The 14233-nt window shown below is 38.7% G+C and overlaps 1 protein-coding gene across 4 annotated transcripts in view; it reads right to left on the minus strand.

Annotated features, from left to right (window-relative positions):
* The window catches only part of PCCA (propionyl-CoA carboxylase subunit alpha), a 343861-nt gene that overhangs the window by 142930 nt on the left and 186698 nt on the right, over nt 1–14233 (minus strand). For all 4 annotated transcript variants that reach the window (XM_084844685.1, XM_084844684.1, XM_084844686.1 and 1 more), the window contains 2 exons: nt 13893–13961; nt 11567–11642 (listed from right to left, as the gene is read on the minus strand). In XM_084844685.1, coding sequence (XP_084700811.1) covers nt 11567–11642; nt 13893–13961 — 145 coding nt within the window. The remainder of the gene's footprint in view (nt 1–11566; nt 11643–13892; nt 13962–14233) is intronic.

Below are 14233 nucleotides of genomic sequence, written 5' to 3' on the forward strand. Positions count from 1 at the left end.
TACACATACCACAGGCACACACAACCACAGGGTTGCTATGGGGGAAGAGAGTTTAAACTCATGCCCTCACACACATGATCAGGATTGCCGCTTCCCCAGCAGGAAAGTATTACCAGCAGGGAAATAGCCACCTTCATCAGGATAGCTGGGGGCAGGGAATGTTAAACCCTCTCTACCCCACCCCCAACTGACCCTGATCAGGATCATGTGTGACTGGGGAGGGGAGGAGGTTTGAACTAGTAGGCCCTATATTGTGATTCTTATTTTTACCTTTTTGTTTAAACAGTATCAGGACTCTTTAACATTTACAGAAAACCTATACTTTACTGATGCATCTTAAGAGTGAGTTCCTGAACTCTTCATAACTCATTATATTATGAAAAGTTGGGCATTTGGTTAAGTTAAGTCAGTGTCTCAACCAACTAGCATCTGAAACTCATGGCCCTTTGTCAACTTCAGAGGGGTGAATGATCCAATTAGATTCTGCAGACAAAATACTTTTAAAAGAGTTAACTGAATGCCATTGAATCAAACATAATCCATATCTAGCATAACAAAAAATCCTAGAGAAACATATAAAATGAAAAGAAATAAAACTGAACTATTTCCCATGTGAATAAGAAAAGCCACCTATGGAAATGTTGCAATGAAGATTTTTATCCCAATGAAATTTAGCAGTTCTGCACACAGTTCTGAGTGGATGCCATAATATATTACACACTACAGTAAAAAACAGATCAATCCAGATCGTTTTTCTTGCTCAAACTGCACTACAATCCCTGGTGAGATGACAGTTGATGACTAATGACAGGGATCTCTGTGTGACTACTGATTGCCCAAAGACCTAAAATCAAATATTATTTTAATTTTTTCTAAACGACCTGCATGAGACAAATCAGAGGTTTCTGAAAATCCACATATAGAGTTCAAGGAAAAGAGGCAGTACTCAGTATTTAAGAACCAGTATCATGAAAATGTTTTGGGAACATAAATTAGCACTCAAAACTTTTCTTTTTCTTTAAGAACTCATTAGGCTATCGTAAGGTATCTCTAAAATTAAACATGTAGGCTTAAGTAAACCTATTCTGTCAAGCGAATTAATAGCTGTAGCGCTATAGCGTCATCCACAAGTACTGAAGACATCAGAAATTTCAAAGTATGATTTGCAGTTTAGCATGACCTCAGTGAAAGTTCACAAGGTATCCTCCATCTGTGTGAATAACTATGAGGCTACAGAAATCTGGACCCCTAAAGGAGTTTACTCTTGATCACCTGCTGCTTCCAAAACACCAGCCAGACATTAACCCCCACATTCTCACAGGATCAAACAGAGGCCAGCCTGCATGCAGACTGAACTATATATTACATCCATCCTGCAATGATATTTCCTTCTGCACACAGTTCTTTAAAAAAAATCACATTTGGTAATCTAAGCAACTGAAACTGAAGCCACAAAAACTGGAAGAATAATGGAATGTATCTGTTTATTCATGATGCAAACATAATTAGCCAACAGAAAATGAGAATGGTGTTGCAGATTTGTTGTTCTACTTTCCAAGAGAAAACACACAAATTTAGGATTAGCATAGTAAGCAAAATGTTCATTTTACTTTCCCTCCCTTTTCTATTCCACACATCACAGTAGAATACTATCTCTTTTTTAATATGCATAAGTAATTAAAAGAAAAACAGATTCGAAGACGGCCACCACAACCAGCAACTTTTGCATCCAACCTGCCTTCTAAATAGGGCAGGGTAGTAGACATGGAGTTTTCCCATTTCATCCTCACAACATTCTCTTGAAGGTAAGTTAGGCAGAAATAACCACTAGCCTAAGGCCACCAAGCTTCTTAATTTAACAGAGGTTTAAACAGGGTATTCCTGTTACTAATACACTAGACACTGTTACACAATGGCTTATAACTTAGTCTCCTATAGCGGATGAAGATCTCGTCCAGGTGACCAAGCAGGGAAACATTTAACAGGCCAGTTTGCACATCACAATAAGCATGCTGAAAATAAGCCACTTTAAGGTTAGTTGTTCGATCGCTAACCCAAGTTACTCCTGTCAGACAATCAGGCACTCTGCAATTTGCCATGGCTTGTTTCCCCATTAGTGGTCCTGTCTGCTCCTAGTATATATACCATGGGCCTTTGTGGCAAACCTCAGCAGCCTACTCCGCTAATGAGTGCAAATGCACCCATTAGCAGAGTAGAGGGGGTTTTGTAGGGGGTTTTTTGTTTTTGTTTTTTAACCTTTGGGGAGATTTGTGCATATTTAATGTTATTCTTTTTTCATCTTTAGGGAGATTTGCACAAATGTAACTTTAAAAAAAACTTTTGTGGAGATTTGCATGAATTCACTAAAGTACAGTAATTCTTGTGAATAAGCGCAGTAGTTACTGTGAATTTGCACAAATCTCCCTGACAGTTAAAAAAATAAAGTTTGTTGTTGTTCAGTCGTTCAGTCGTGTCCGACTCTTCGTGACCCCATGGACCATAGCACGCCAGGCCTTCCTGTCCTGCGCTCTCTCCCGGAGCGTGCTCAAGTTCATATTCATTGCATCCGTGATGCTATCTAGCCATCTCATCCTCTGCCGTCCCCTTCTCCTTTGGCCTTCAGTCTTTCCCAGCATCAGGGTCTTTTCCAGGGAGTTTTCTCTTCGCATTAGGTGGCCAAAATATTGGAGCTTCAGCTTCATTATCTGTCCTTCCAATGAGCACTCAGGGTTGATTTCCTTTCGGATGGACTGATTTGACCTCCTTGCAGTCCAGGGGACTCGTAAGAGTCTTCTCCAGCACCACAGTTCGAAAGCATCAATTCTTCGGCGCTCAGCCTTCCTTGTAGTCCAGCTCTCACAGCCATACATTACTACTGGGAAAACCATAGCTTTGATTAGATGGACACAAATCTCCCTTAAGGTAGGGAAAAAGTGTTACTGTCTAGGGAGGTGACAAAGTGGAGGAGTAAATCGACAAGTTTCATTTCTTATCAATGAATCAGAGGAGAGGCAGGAAACAGCACTACCAGGATCATGAGGAATGACCAGTTTTTTTGCTACTCTTGCCAGGCAGCTCTGTAGCCCTTTCCAACAAGCCATACATAAGCCACTCTGCCAGGTTTTCATATCACAATTAAGCCACTCTGAAAACAAGCCACCCTGAACCACTCAGCAACAAGCTATGGGTTCTCAGGGTGGTTTATGCATAGTTAACAATCCACACTGGAGAAACTGCAGCAGATCTGGATGTCACAACAAGCCACCCTGAAACAAACAAGGGTGACATAAATTGAAAATGGCTTGAGTGATGAATGCTATATCATAAACTGTATGCTAGTGAAAGGGTAAAGTCTGTCACTTCAGTGGATTTATTACAAAGCTTGTTTTATCATATGAAACTTTCACATTCATATTTCATGCACACTATCAAAAAGCTGCTGTCAACAGTTAAAGGGCATCATTGTGTAACATCCGTCCTTCTATATATGATAATTATGACAGGATGACCACATTTTAAGGTTGAGTGAATATGCAAACATATCTGCGGCCAGGCTTTTGCAATGAGGCAAGTTCTGTCATGTTCCCAATCCTAACAATGTATTAGCCCTCATAAAGAGATAACCTATGATTCCATGAACAGAGAACCAAGGATATTATTTTACTCACTTATATTTCTTTTCTCACTTCCAGGTGCTCTGGGGTGTTCATATAAACAGGAGTAGGGTATTTGTGACAGGTGAACTGAATATATCACGCTGGAGGATATGCAGATCAATGAGCCACAAAGGGTATGAATGATATCATTCAGTCTGATAATAGTATTAGCCAAATATCTAAAGGGGCAGAGTTGATTTTGAGATGTGTTATAGGGCTTGATACCCATTTACCCAAGGCCATTCATGTTGCTTCACAGCTGAGGTTAGCAGAAGGCCTTGAGTCCAAATTCAGTATTCAGCCCTAGCCAGAATACCAGAGTATTTATTTGCAGGATTTATATTCCATCTTTCCACTCTTACAGAGTGCTCAAGACAACTCACTATATCATTGAAAACAATACACAAAATACATTTAAAGTCATAATAATACAATTAAAACTAAATCACAGTAGAGGAAAATATATCCAGGACACAAAACCACCACACAGAATACAAGTCAAATGCTTGCCTAAAGTCCTAACTTGGCAGCAGAAAATAATAGAAAATGGGGCAAAACAAATCATAGAATCATAGAAGAGTAGTAGGGTTGGAAGGGGCCTACAAGGCCATCGAGTCCAACCCCCTGCTCAGTGCAGGAATCCAAGTCAGAGCATCCCTGATAGATGGCTGTCCAGCCTCCTCTTGAATGCCTCCAGTGTGGGAGAGCCCAGCACCTCCCTAGGTAATGGGTTCCATTGGCTTATTGCTCTAACAGTCAGGAAGTTTTTCTTGATGTTCAGCCAGAATCTGGCTTCCTGTAACTTCAGCCCATTATTCCATGTCCTGCACTCTGGCATGATCGAGAAGAGATGCTGGCCTTCCTCTCTGTGACAACCTTTCAAGTACTTGAAGAGCACTATCATATTTCCCCTCAGTCTTCTCTTCTCACAGGGCAAAAGTTTCCACAAGCTGGATGCTGCAACTGAAAATATACTTTCCCTGTTCCTGTAAACCATACCTAGGATAGTGGTGGGACAGGATGAAGAGCATCACAGGTACATCAAGCTCACAGAGTGGGGGACAGACCTTAAGGCTGGGGTTCCAACAGAGTACCACACAAATTCCCAAATGTGCCCATGGGCACAAAAATGTTGGGGACCCCTGCCTTAAGGTATCTTGGCCCCTTTAGGGCTTTAAATGTAATAACCACTACCTTAAATTGTGTTTGAAAATGAATTAACCAGTGAAATTAATACAGAATAATACAGGAGCAGAATAACATGTTCCATAAAAATGGCCTTGCACCAGCAGAAATCTCCAGATGATCTTTAAGGGCAGCCTCACTTGGAATGCATTACATTACTTGAAATAACTAAGACATGCATAACCATGGACAAGTCTGCCTTCTCCAGAAACAAGCACACACTTTGGTTGGGTGCACCAACCAAAGCTGGGCAGAAGCAGTTCTCACTACCACCACCACCTGAGAATCTAACAGCATGTCCAGGCTATTGCCAATTACAGGTGCCAGTTCAAAACTTCCACAGCCCCCAGGCTTGAGATGGAAAGGAGACAAGAGTTGTATGTCATCTGCATATTGATGATTGCAGACTCCAAAGCTCTGGACAACTTCCGCCGGTGGTTTCATGTAGATGTTAAACAGCACAGGGGTAAGATACAGCACCCCATAAGCCAAGGTCTGGATGGCAAGATGCACCCTTGGCTTCTGTTGTTCCTGCAGCAGCTCTGCTGGCTGGTCTGTGGCCATGGCTGCTAACTGTACTAAGGCCCTGATACAAGATTTCAGTAGGCAACATTCTTCCTCCCTGAGTCTCAGTCACTTCTTCAGCACTAGATTGCATGAAATGTAATACAATGAAGAGCGGGAAACAAAGGGCAAAAAAGTCCAGCCAATATAATCTGAGGGAAAATTTATTTCCAATGCCTAAAACAAAAAGCACCTTGTATCAAAGCAAAAGTGATAATATATAATCAGCTTTAAATATTGGGGTGGGGGGAAAGAACCTGAAGAGACTTACCCGTATGTCCTTTATCATCAAAGTCTTTATACATGTTATAGAATTAAGCAAATTGTATAAAATTATACAAAAATTGTATGAATGCAGTGATCTACATGTCATAGAATTTAATTAGTAAAATTCAGAATAAGCTGACTGTTGTACCTCATCATTCATGGGAAACATTCTTCAGTGTAAATATTTACTGACACTAAACATATTCTGTGTTGATTAGCCCTTTTTACAGTATTAAGCTTCTGTCAACTTGACATTCACAAAACACAAATCTGCATTTATCCATGTAAACTTAATTGGTGTCCTACATGTCTCTCCATAGATAAACAATTCAATATATTTAACTTGCTGAGAATTTTAATTGTGTTAAGTGGAATGGAAAGAACTTTATTTGCATAGTTATTAGTTGCAAAAGCATTAAATTCATTTTTATGAGAGATTTAAACTGCATAATGATAATTGAGCATTGCTATTTTGCCAGACTATCTCAGAAATGCACTGTACAAGTTGACATTTAATAGGTATTCCATTTCATTTAAATAGTACTAAAGGGAAAAAAGATAGAATTAAGATCTGCTGTATTCAGCTTCTATGTACAGTTCCTGAAAACCATTATGAAAAATATCTAAAGGGAAAATGTTGCTCACTTTCAACAACGTAAATCCATGATCACTTCAAATATGACATACTTGCAATGACACTGCATCTGTTAAAAATATGAACATACAGCCGAGGTTGTTAATACCTCCTATATGAAATAAATTGGCAGAAGATACATTTCTATTTGGAATTATGAGCAGGTTGATGCCCTTTTCAAATTCAATAGAACTAACCTTGGCCTAACTCTAAGACTGCAACCCTGCCCAGAAGTCCATCCATGGCAAATAGTTTGTACACTCTGTACACTAGAAGACCACTATATGTGCCACTTCTCCCATTAAGATTTCAAAACACAGGAACAGCCCAAAAGGTGGGAACAACTTATTGACTGAACAATATTCTCCTAAATCTGAACCTCAAACACATTTCCAAAAGTTCATAGTTTAAGAAGTTGCATTGCCTCTTTCCCACCGTCATGTAATGCCTCTCGAACAGCCAGGATAAAAAAAAATATTAAGACTTATGGAAGAGCTTGTGCCCAATGGAATGTTTCACTTTTATTCCTTTGAACAGTTCACTGCCGTAGTACATCACAAGCTCTTTTTGAAAACTCCCCATTGTCAAATACAGGTTGCCATGCAACATAGGTAGCTGCTGTTTCAGTAAAAAAAATGCCTAAAGCCATCTTTTACCCACCAAACTATTTCCACAGTTCTTTGGATTCTGGCCAATGTATTTGCCATATCTTTTCAGACATGTGAGTTTAATAGTATTCCTCTCGTCTCAAAACAAATAGCAGATACCAAACAATAGAATACATCTGTCAAAGAGCACTTGTCTAGGAGTGGCTACAAAAATTATACAACGCTGGACTATATTTAGGTTAAAGAAGTTCTCTCCAAAAAGTGAAACACACAACCCAGGACACAGAAAAAGTATTGCCCAAGAATGTTCATGTGAAATACAACACAAAGAACAGTATCATGGACATATACATGGGGAGGATGAACTCACAACCCCAGGATTCTGGGGCTCTGAGAAACTGGGGCTACATCTGGGTCTACGTCTCCTCAGCCTACCATGTTAAGAGGTCTGAGCACATAAGACCAATTCTGGCCCGCCTGCATTGGCTGCCTGTATGTTTCCAAGCTTGATTCAGAGTGCTGATTTTAACCTATAAAGCCTTACATGGCTCAGGAGCACAATACCTGATGGACTGCCTTTCCCAACCTGAATCTGCCTGGACACTACAATCAACATCTGGGTCCTTCCTCCGAGTGCCTCCTCCGAGGAAGGCTTGGAGGGTGGCGACAAGGGAGGGGGCCTTCTCAGTGGTGACCCCCCAACTATGGAATGAGCTCCTTACTAAGGCTCGCCTGGCTCCAACACTCATCTTTTCAGCACCAGGTTAAGACTGTCCTTTACTCCCGGGCATTTAATGGCATATGATGGGGCATTTATGCCCGTTGTCTAAACAGGTCTAGTATTCTATTGAAACTGTTTTTAGCTGTCTAAATTGTTTTAAATTTTGTATATTTCAATGTGTATGCTGTATTTTATTGTCCTATGAAATGTTGCAAACTGCCCAGAGAGCTTTGGCTATTGGGTAGTACAGAAATGAAATTGAGGAGGAGGAGGAGGAGGAGGAGAGGGGGAATCTTTCCAGGATATTATTTTTAATCCATGTCCACATTCATATAGCCAGGTTTAGCTAACACTAAAAAAAAAAGGAGTTCAAGAAAAAAGAAGTGGAACAGGAACAGCGACAGATCACAGAATACAGTGTAGACTGTGCCGCCTCCTCACATAGCTTTTCATAGCAGATCCCACAAAATCTGTTTGTCTTGATATATAATGACCCAGTTCACATGATCATCATGACTTAAATAAACCACAGTGGCTTGTTTAGGCCGAGGTGCATGTCGGGCACCATTTGCCTAATTACTCACCCAGGCGCAGCTTATCATATCATCCGAATCCATGTGGCATGGCCTGTTGGAGGGAGAAACAGCCCTCAAATAACCCATAGCCTGTTGGCTGTGGTGATCGTGCAATCAGGCCATTTATATCCAAACTACAGAGAGAGTTTTCCCTTTTCTTCTAGACTACATACTGATGGCTGCAAAAGCTAGAGTGAATGGCCAACTTCTAATATCTCATGTAGCTGCATGGGAAATGGTCATTCAAGGCACTAGGATGCTGATACACCACGGGAATCATGAAAATCCATTTTTTCCCACATGAGAATATGGCTTAATACTACCAGGAATGGAACTCAAATGCTGATGACAACTGTCCACCAAACAGCATTAATTTGACTTACTGCTGTTGCAAAGACTCAACATCCCTAGTAGCCTATACGTATTCTGAATGAATGACACCAAGATGATGAAATCTTTCTAAACCTATTAGGAGCTCCAACATCAGACATTACAATTCCCCAGGGCAATCACTCTGTCCCCCCATCACACACATACATATGTCCCACTCCATTTTTTAAAATAGTATCAGGTCAGTATCAAAGAGGAAGTTTTGCAAAAAATAAATTACTTTCAACTATAAGATTACACATTGACTTTACTGGATTTTTTAAAAACAATGGTTTAAAGTACCTACCTCTGAGCATTGAACCAAATAAGACAAAGGTATTTACAACCAGAAACATTAATAAAATATACTGATCTTTTCAAATAATTTTTGTTAAAGGGAAAATACAAAGCAGATGCCAAGGACAAACAAAAAGGTACAATTCTACCATATACACTTGAAGAAAAACCTTAAATAGAGATTCTGTTCCATTAGTGGCAATCATCTAAATGACTGGTGGCTAGGTATGAGAAATAAGATTACTAGATGAAGTCATTCATACAAAAATCCACTTTTAAAATACACTTAACTGCAGGTTTAACAAAGCACACTAAAGGTGAACATTTAATACTGTAATCTCTTGCTCATTATTTCACGTGAAAGGAAAGTGCTCCTAGGAAAGAGACCAAGTGAATCTTGTACTTGTATTTCGTTCTTTTCAATGTTCTGATTTCTCCTTTATTCATGTAATATCACCAAATTTGGGGAAATTAGAAGGTTGTTGCCTAAGCAATCTTATAAATATTAAAATACCTCCGGGTTAGAAATATTTGTTGTTTTCCATTACAGACCTTTATGCACACCTTTAGAATTATATGCACACATACTTAGAAGTAATCCCCAGTGAATTCATGGAAATTTACTTCTAGGTAATCCCACTCAGAATTGTATCGTAAGAAAGTAGCTTCAGATTAAATCAGTATGAGGAAAGATAGTTTAGTTCATACTTAGGAGTTGTGTAAAAAGTCCGTTATTCAACTCAATAAACATTATATGGAATTTGACATCATCCACATTTCTAAGAGAAAATGTCCAAATAATTCCCTGGACCAGCTAAGAGTATCAGCACACATGAACAGTTTCTTATTGCAATGTCAAGGCTACTTGCAGACATGCAATGGGGACATGTATAAGAAGTTGATGGCAACACTGCAGTGACTGAGGAACTCCTTAAACATGTGCCAAAACTCTGTGCGCACCATCTGAGCATCCACGTGCACAAGGATCAGGACAAGTCTGTGTCATATACTGGTGCTCAAAATACAATATTATGGCTGTTCTTGCCGTTGGCCAAATGCTACATATTTTTCTTCTGTGGAGCTGAGAAGCTAGGGATAGACTATCAAGCTGCCAGAGATGACAACAGTCCAATTAAATCTCATGTTTACTGCAGACTTTGATGAAAATATGCTGTATACAACTACCAAATAAAAACCACATTAGAAAGGCAGTAATAAAAAACAAGTACGATTTCACGAAGTCTCAAGATTTTTCAACAGTTGGGTGAATTTCTTTAGAAAGAGACACACATGTGTTGAAGATCTCAAGTTACTAGTCTCTTCCTTCTGTGAAGAAAAGGTCACATAAGCAGTACTGGAGTGGGGGGGGAGCTTTCTACATTTCTTTCTTTTAATGCGCTGATTTATCGGAGTTTAGCAATGGGAGTTAGGTGGAAAGATGTCAAGGAACTGGAAATCCTGCAGTGTTGGAATTACACAGTTATCTCTAATGGAGAAAAGTAAACTTAAAAGCAGACAACTTATTTTAGGAAATGAGGAAAATGAAACAACTCCACTGGAATTCTATTTCTAAATAGTATCACATTATAGCCTTTACTGACTGGTATATAAATAGTAATAAATGTTCATTTTGAAAAACTGGAAGGAGAAAAATGTATTTTTTTATCATTCTTAATAAAATTAGAGTTGCCTCTTTTCCCAGGCATTTGGCAGCACACGATGAGTTTTAATCGGTCCTGGATGTGTCTTTAGTTATGACTGACAGTTCAAAGTTGGTTTTAGTTATATGTTGTTTGTGTATATTGTCTGTGTGTTTTTATGTAAATGGTTTTTAAACTTTTTATATTGTATTTAATGTTTAACTTCTGTAACCCGCTCAGAGCGCTTCAACTATGGGGCGGTATAGAAATGTTAATAATAATAATAATAATAGTTAAGTAATATTATTTATTAATATTATTTATATTATTATTATTATTATTATTATTATTATATAACACTTTATTTGCTAAAAAGCCATCTAGGACATGCACAACAATTTAAAATAACACTCAATCTTGAGTAAGCACCCACAGACATTACTATTAGTTTTGTATGTAGTTGGCAAGAGTGCAGACCACGTAGTTGGCCATTTCATGCCATGATGGTTTCCTTATGGCAATTTGACAAAATTAGCTTCAAAAATGTCAGTGTTGAAGCAAAGGTAAGCGAACAAAAATGGCAGGTAAAGAAAATCCTTACACAATGCTTATAATGCAGCAAGGCTGTATCCAGTTGCCCAGGCATTACTGAATGATGAGCAGAGTTTTAGGGGCAAAGGAATAGTAGGCCAAGGAATCAGAAATGCCAGAGGCAGGGAAAGTGAAGGTGTAATTTCCTTAATGATTCTAACTAACCTCTAAAACATTTGGTTGCTTGTCTTTACTGCAATTATTTCACACATTCACAATATTATGTTTATTTGGTCAGGAAAATGTGCATCCTATTATCACTTTGACCAGCGTTATAATTTTAAGACTGAAAATTACTAAATTTCATTGAACACACCAAACTGGCTGTGCTGCAACCCCCACCCCCTGAAAAATCTCCCTTTATTAATTAAACACAAGTTTCTTTGAATTTTCCAGTTACTTCATTTTAAAAGCTTTTTCATGGCCTACCCCATTAGTATCCCATGTTCTTATAGTTACCTCTTATAACATAATTATCCAAAGCCTCTTCCATTTCTTGCAAAGCTTCAGCTCTATTAGATCCATAGGTGATCAACTAAAGCACACAGACACAAAAAGAAAAAGAAATTTTCTAAAAATTAAGTTTACCACTGGCAAAATATTAATTCTTTTTTATTTCAAGCCTACCCATTTCAGATTTTTAAAAAAAATATTCTGAGACCATTAATAAACGTTTCTCTATTCATCTCCCCACCATTCTTTTTTTTTTTTTAGCTAGAAATCCCAAATGTGTAATGATGTCCAGTACCTTCTTCTAAGGCTAGCAAGGTAACAGACAATCACCATGTCTGCTATATGCCTAATACCTACCTACATTCAAAATGATAAATCTGACACTAGAAACATAACTTTGGGTTGTATGTATTTCATACCTTTTGGTAAGATAACTTTGCAAATGTACACATTTTAGCTGTTTTCTTTCTGTAACTGCAAGTCTGTGGAGTAGAGAAGACAGACTTCTCGCTGGATATGCTGACATTTGGCAAGTTTACTAGTGAGGCCATAGGCATAGTCAAATTTATCCATACATCTCTCTAGCCACAGACAAAGTGATGCGTAGATAGTAAATGGGTGCACTTTAGTTCCACTTACCACATATTTGTCATTTCCAGCTAATCATATGACAAGCAAGATGAGGAAGAAAGGGCTCCTCTAGATCCATCTACAACACTTCCAGAATTTGTTCTGTGATACCATAGTGGCCTCATATGAACACCACTCAAAAACATGGTTTAGCATTATGGAAATGAGCTGCAGCAAGGCTTGGGCTCACATGCTTCCCCCACCCTTCCTCCAGCACAGCTGTGAACAGTTCAGAAGCTTTCACTTCTGGTTTATATTAACTACAGCTTCTTGTGATGTCCAAACTATTCAAGTAAGCCAACTTCAAACCACAGTTTAAGAAGCTGGCTTTTTTCAACAAACCATTGATAAAATTAACCATAGTTTTAGGTTCAGACAACATGCTTAAACTGCATTTAATCACACAGCGCATAGTTAAACTATGGATTTCGCTACCACAAAATGTAGTGATGGCCACCAACTTGGATGGTTTTAAAAGGGGGTTAGACAAATTTGTGGAGAAGTCTATCAATGGCTACTAGGCTTGAGGGCTATGTGCTACCTCCAGTATCAGAGGCGGTATGCCTATGTACACGAGTTGCTGGGGAACATGGGCGGGAGGATGCTGTTGCACTCATGTCCTGTTTGTGGTTTCCTGGTCGATAGCTGGTTTGGCCACTGTGTGAACAGAATGCTGGACTAGATGGACCCTGATCTGATCCAGCACAGCTCTTCTTATGTTCTTAATCTAAAATTGAAATGCAAGTTTCCAATCTTCTCCTTGTAGCCATGCTGGAGGAAGACAGAGGAAGGGGAAGTGTGCATGACCGAGGCTTACTGCAAATGGTTCTTATAGGTTTAGCATTACATCCAAATGCAGTCAGTAACCCAGTTCAGATTACTGCATTTTGACTTAATAATCCAAGATATGAACAAACCTTTTCCCCATGCACACAGTGCCTCTTCCCTCCTCCCTTCATGCCCAACATGATTAAAACAGAAAGTCTTTAATCATGGTTTCCTGCTTTATCCAAACCAATAAACAATAGTTACCAGTTTCAGAACAAGCCTGGATATTCAACCAACTCCAAATATTAGTTTAAAATCCAAATTTGTTCCAAAGCTGCTAACTATACTTCCCTCATTTGGATGAAACAGGAAACTTTTAATTCCTGGTGTAATCATGGCTTGCATGAAGGGAGGGGCAAAGGGGAAAAAAGCTTGTTCATATCTCAGTTTCATAAGCTGAGATATGGTCCTATAAATGTAGCTAGTGTCTTCCCTGAATTAACAATAAAGCATGACAAAGAAAAAGGAACATATGTTTACAAAACAGTAGCATGAATTTCCTACTTGTAATTATTTGTTTGATGGGATTTGCTTGCATTTTGAAGGCTTACTTTATCTCCAAAAAGGTTTTGTTACCAAACAAAACCACTTCTTGTAATTACGACATCCCTGAAACCATTTCACCCTACAAGTCTGATGTGCACATTTTACTGAAATATTATAATGTCATCACCAAACAAATCAAAACAAAAGAAACTCCTGAGTAAGTCCCACTGAACTTAGCTGGCTTTACTTCTGAGTAAGCATGCATAAGATCACATTATAAGAATGATCCTTTCTACCTTTTCTATGAAGCCATTGTACTTCGCAGTATTGTCTCATCCATTACAAAAAAGGTAGAATTAGTTTTTACTGGATTAAAAAGTTAACTCACTTTTGAAATCATGGGATCATAATAAATGCTGATTTCACTTCCTTGCTGTATGCCACTGTCAACACGGACCTACAAGAGATTTGAGGTAAAACAATTTTACCTGGGTAAGAGGTCTTTATTTGCTGACACTCCCCTTTCTCCTCCTCAAAGTACAATTCATTGCAATAGATTTTGCAAATAAGATATTTACAGTAGATTGCTTTATTTATTTATTTAATTTCTATACCGCCCAATAGCTGAAGCTCTCTGGGTGGTTCACAACACACAATTATGTGTGTTTTGCAGTTCTAAAATCTAGAATTCTCAGTATGGGACTGAATCAAGATCACAAAATGCATATG

This window comes from Heloderma suspectum, chromosome 3, assembly GCF_057233095.1.
Source record: "Heloderma suspectum isolate Gila_16-S chromosome 3, 16-S_ref, whole genome shotgun sequence".
In the NCBI taxonomy this organism is placed as follows: Eukaryota; Metazoa; Chordata; class Lepidosauria; order Squamata; family Helodermatidae; genus Heloderma; species Heloderma suspectum.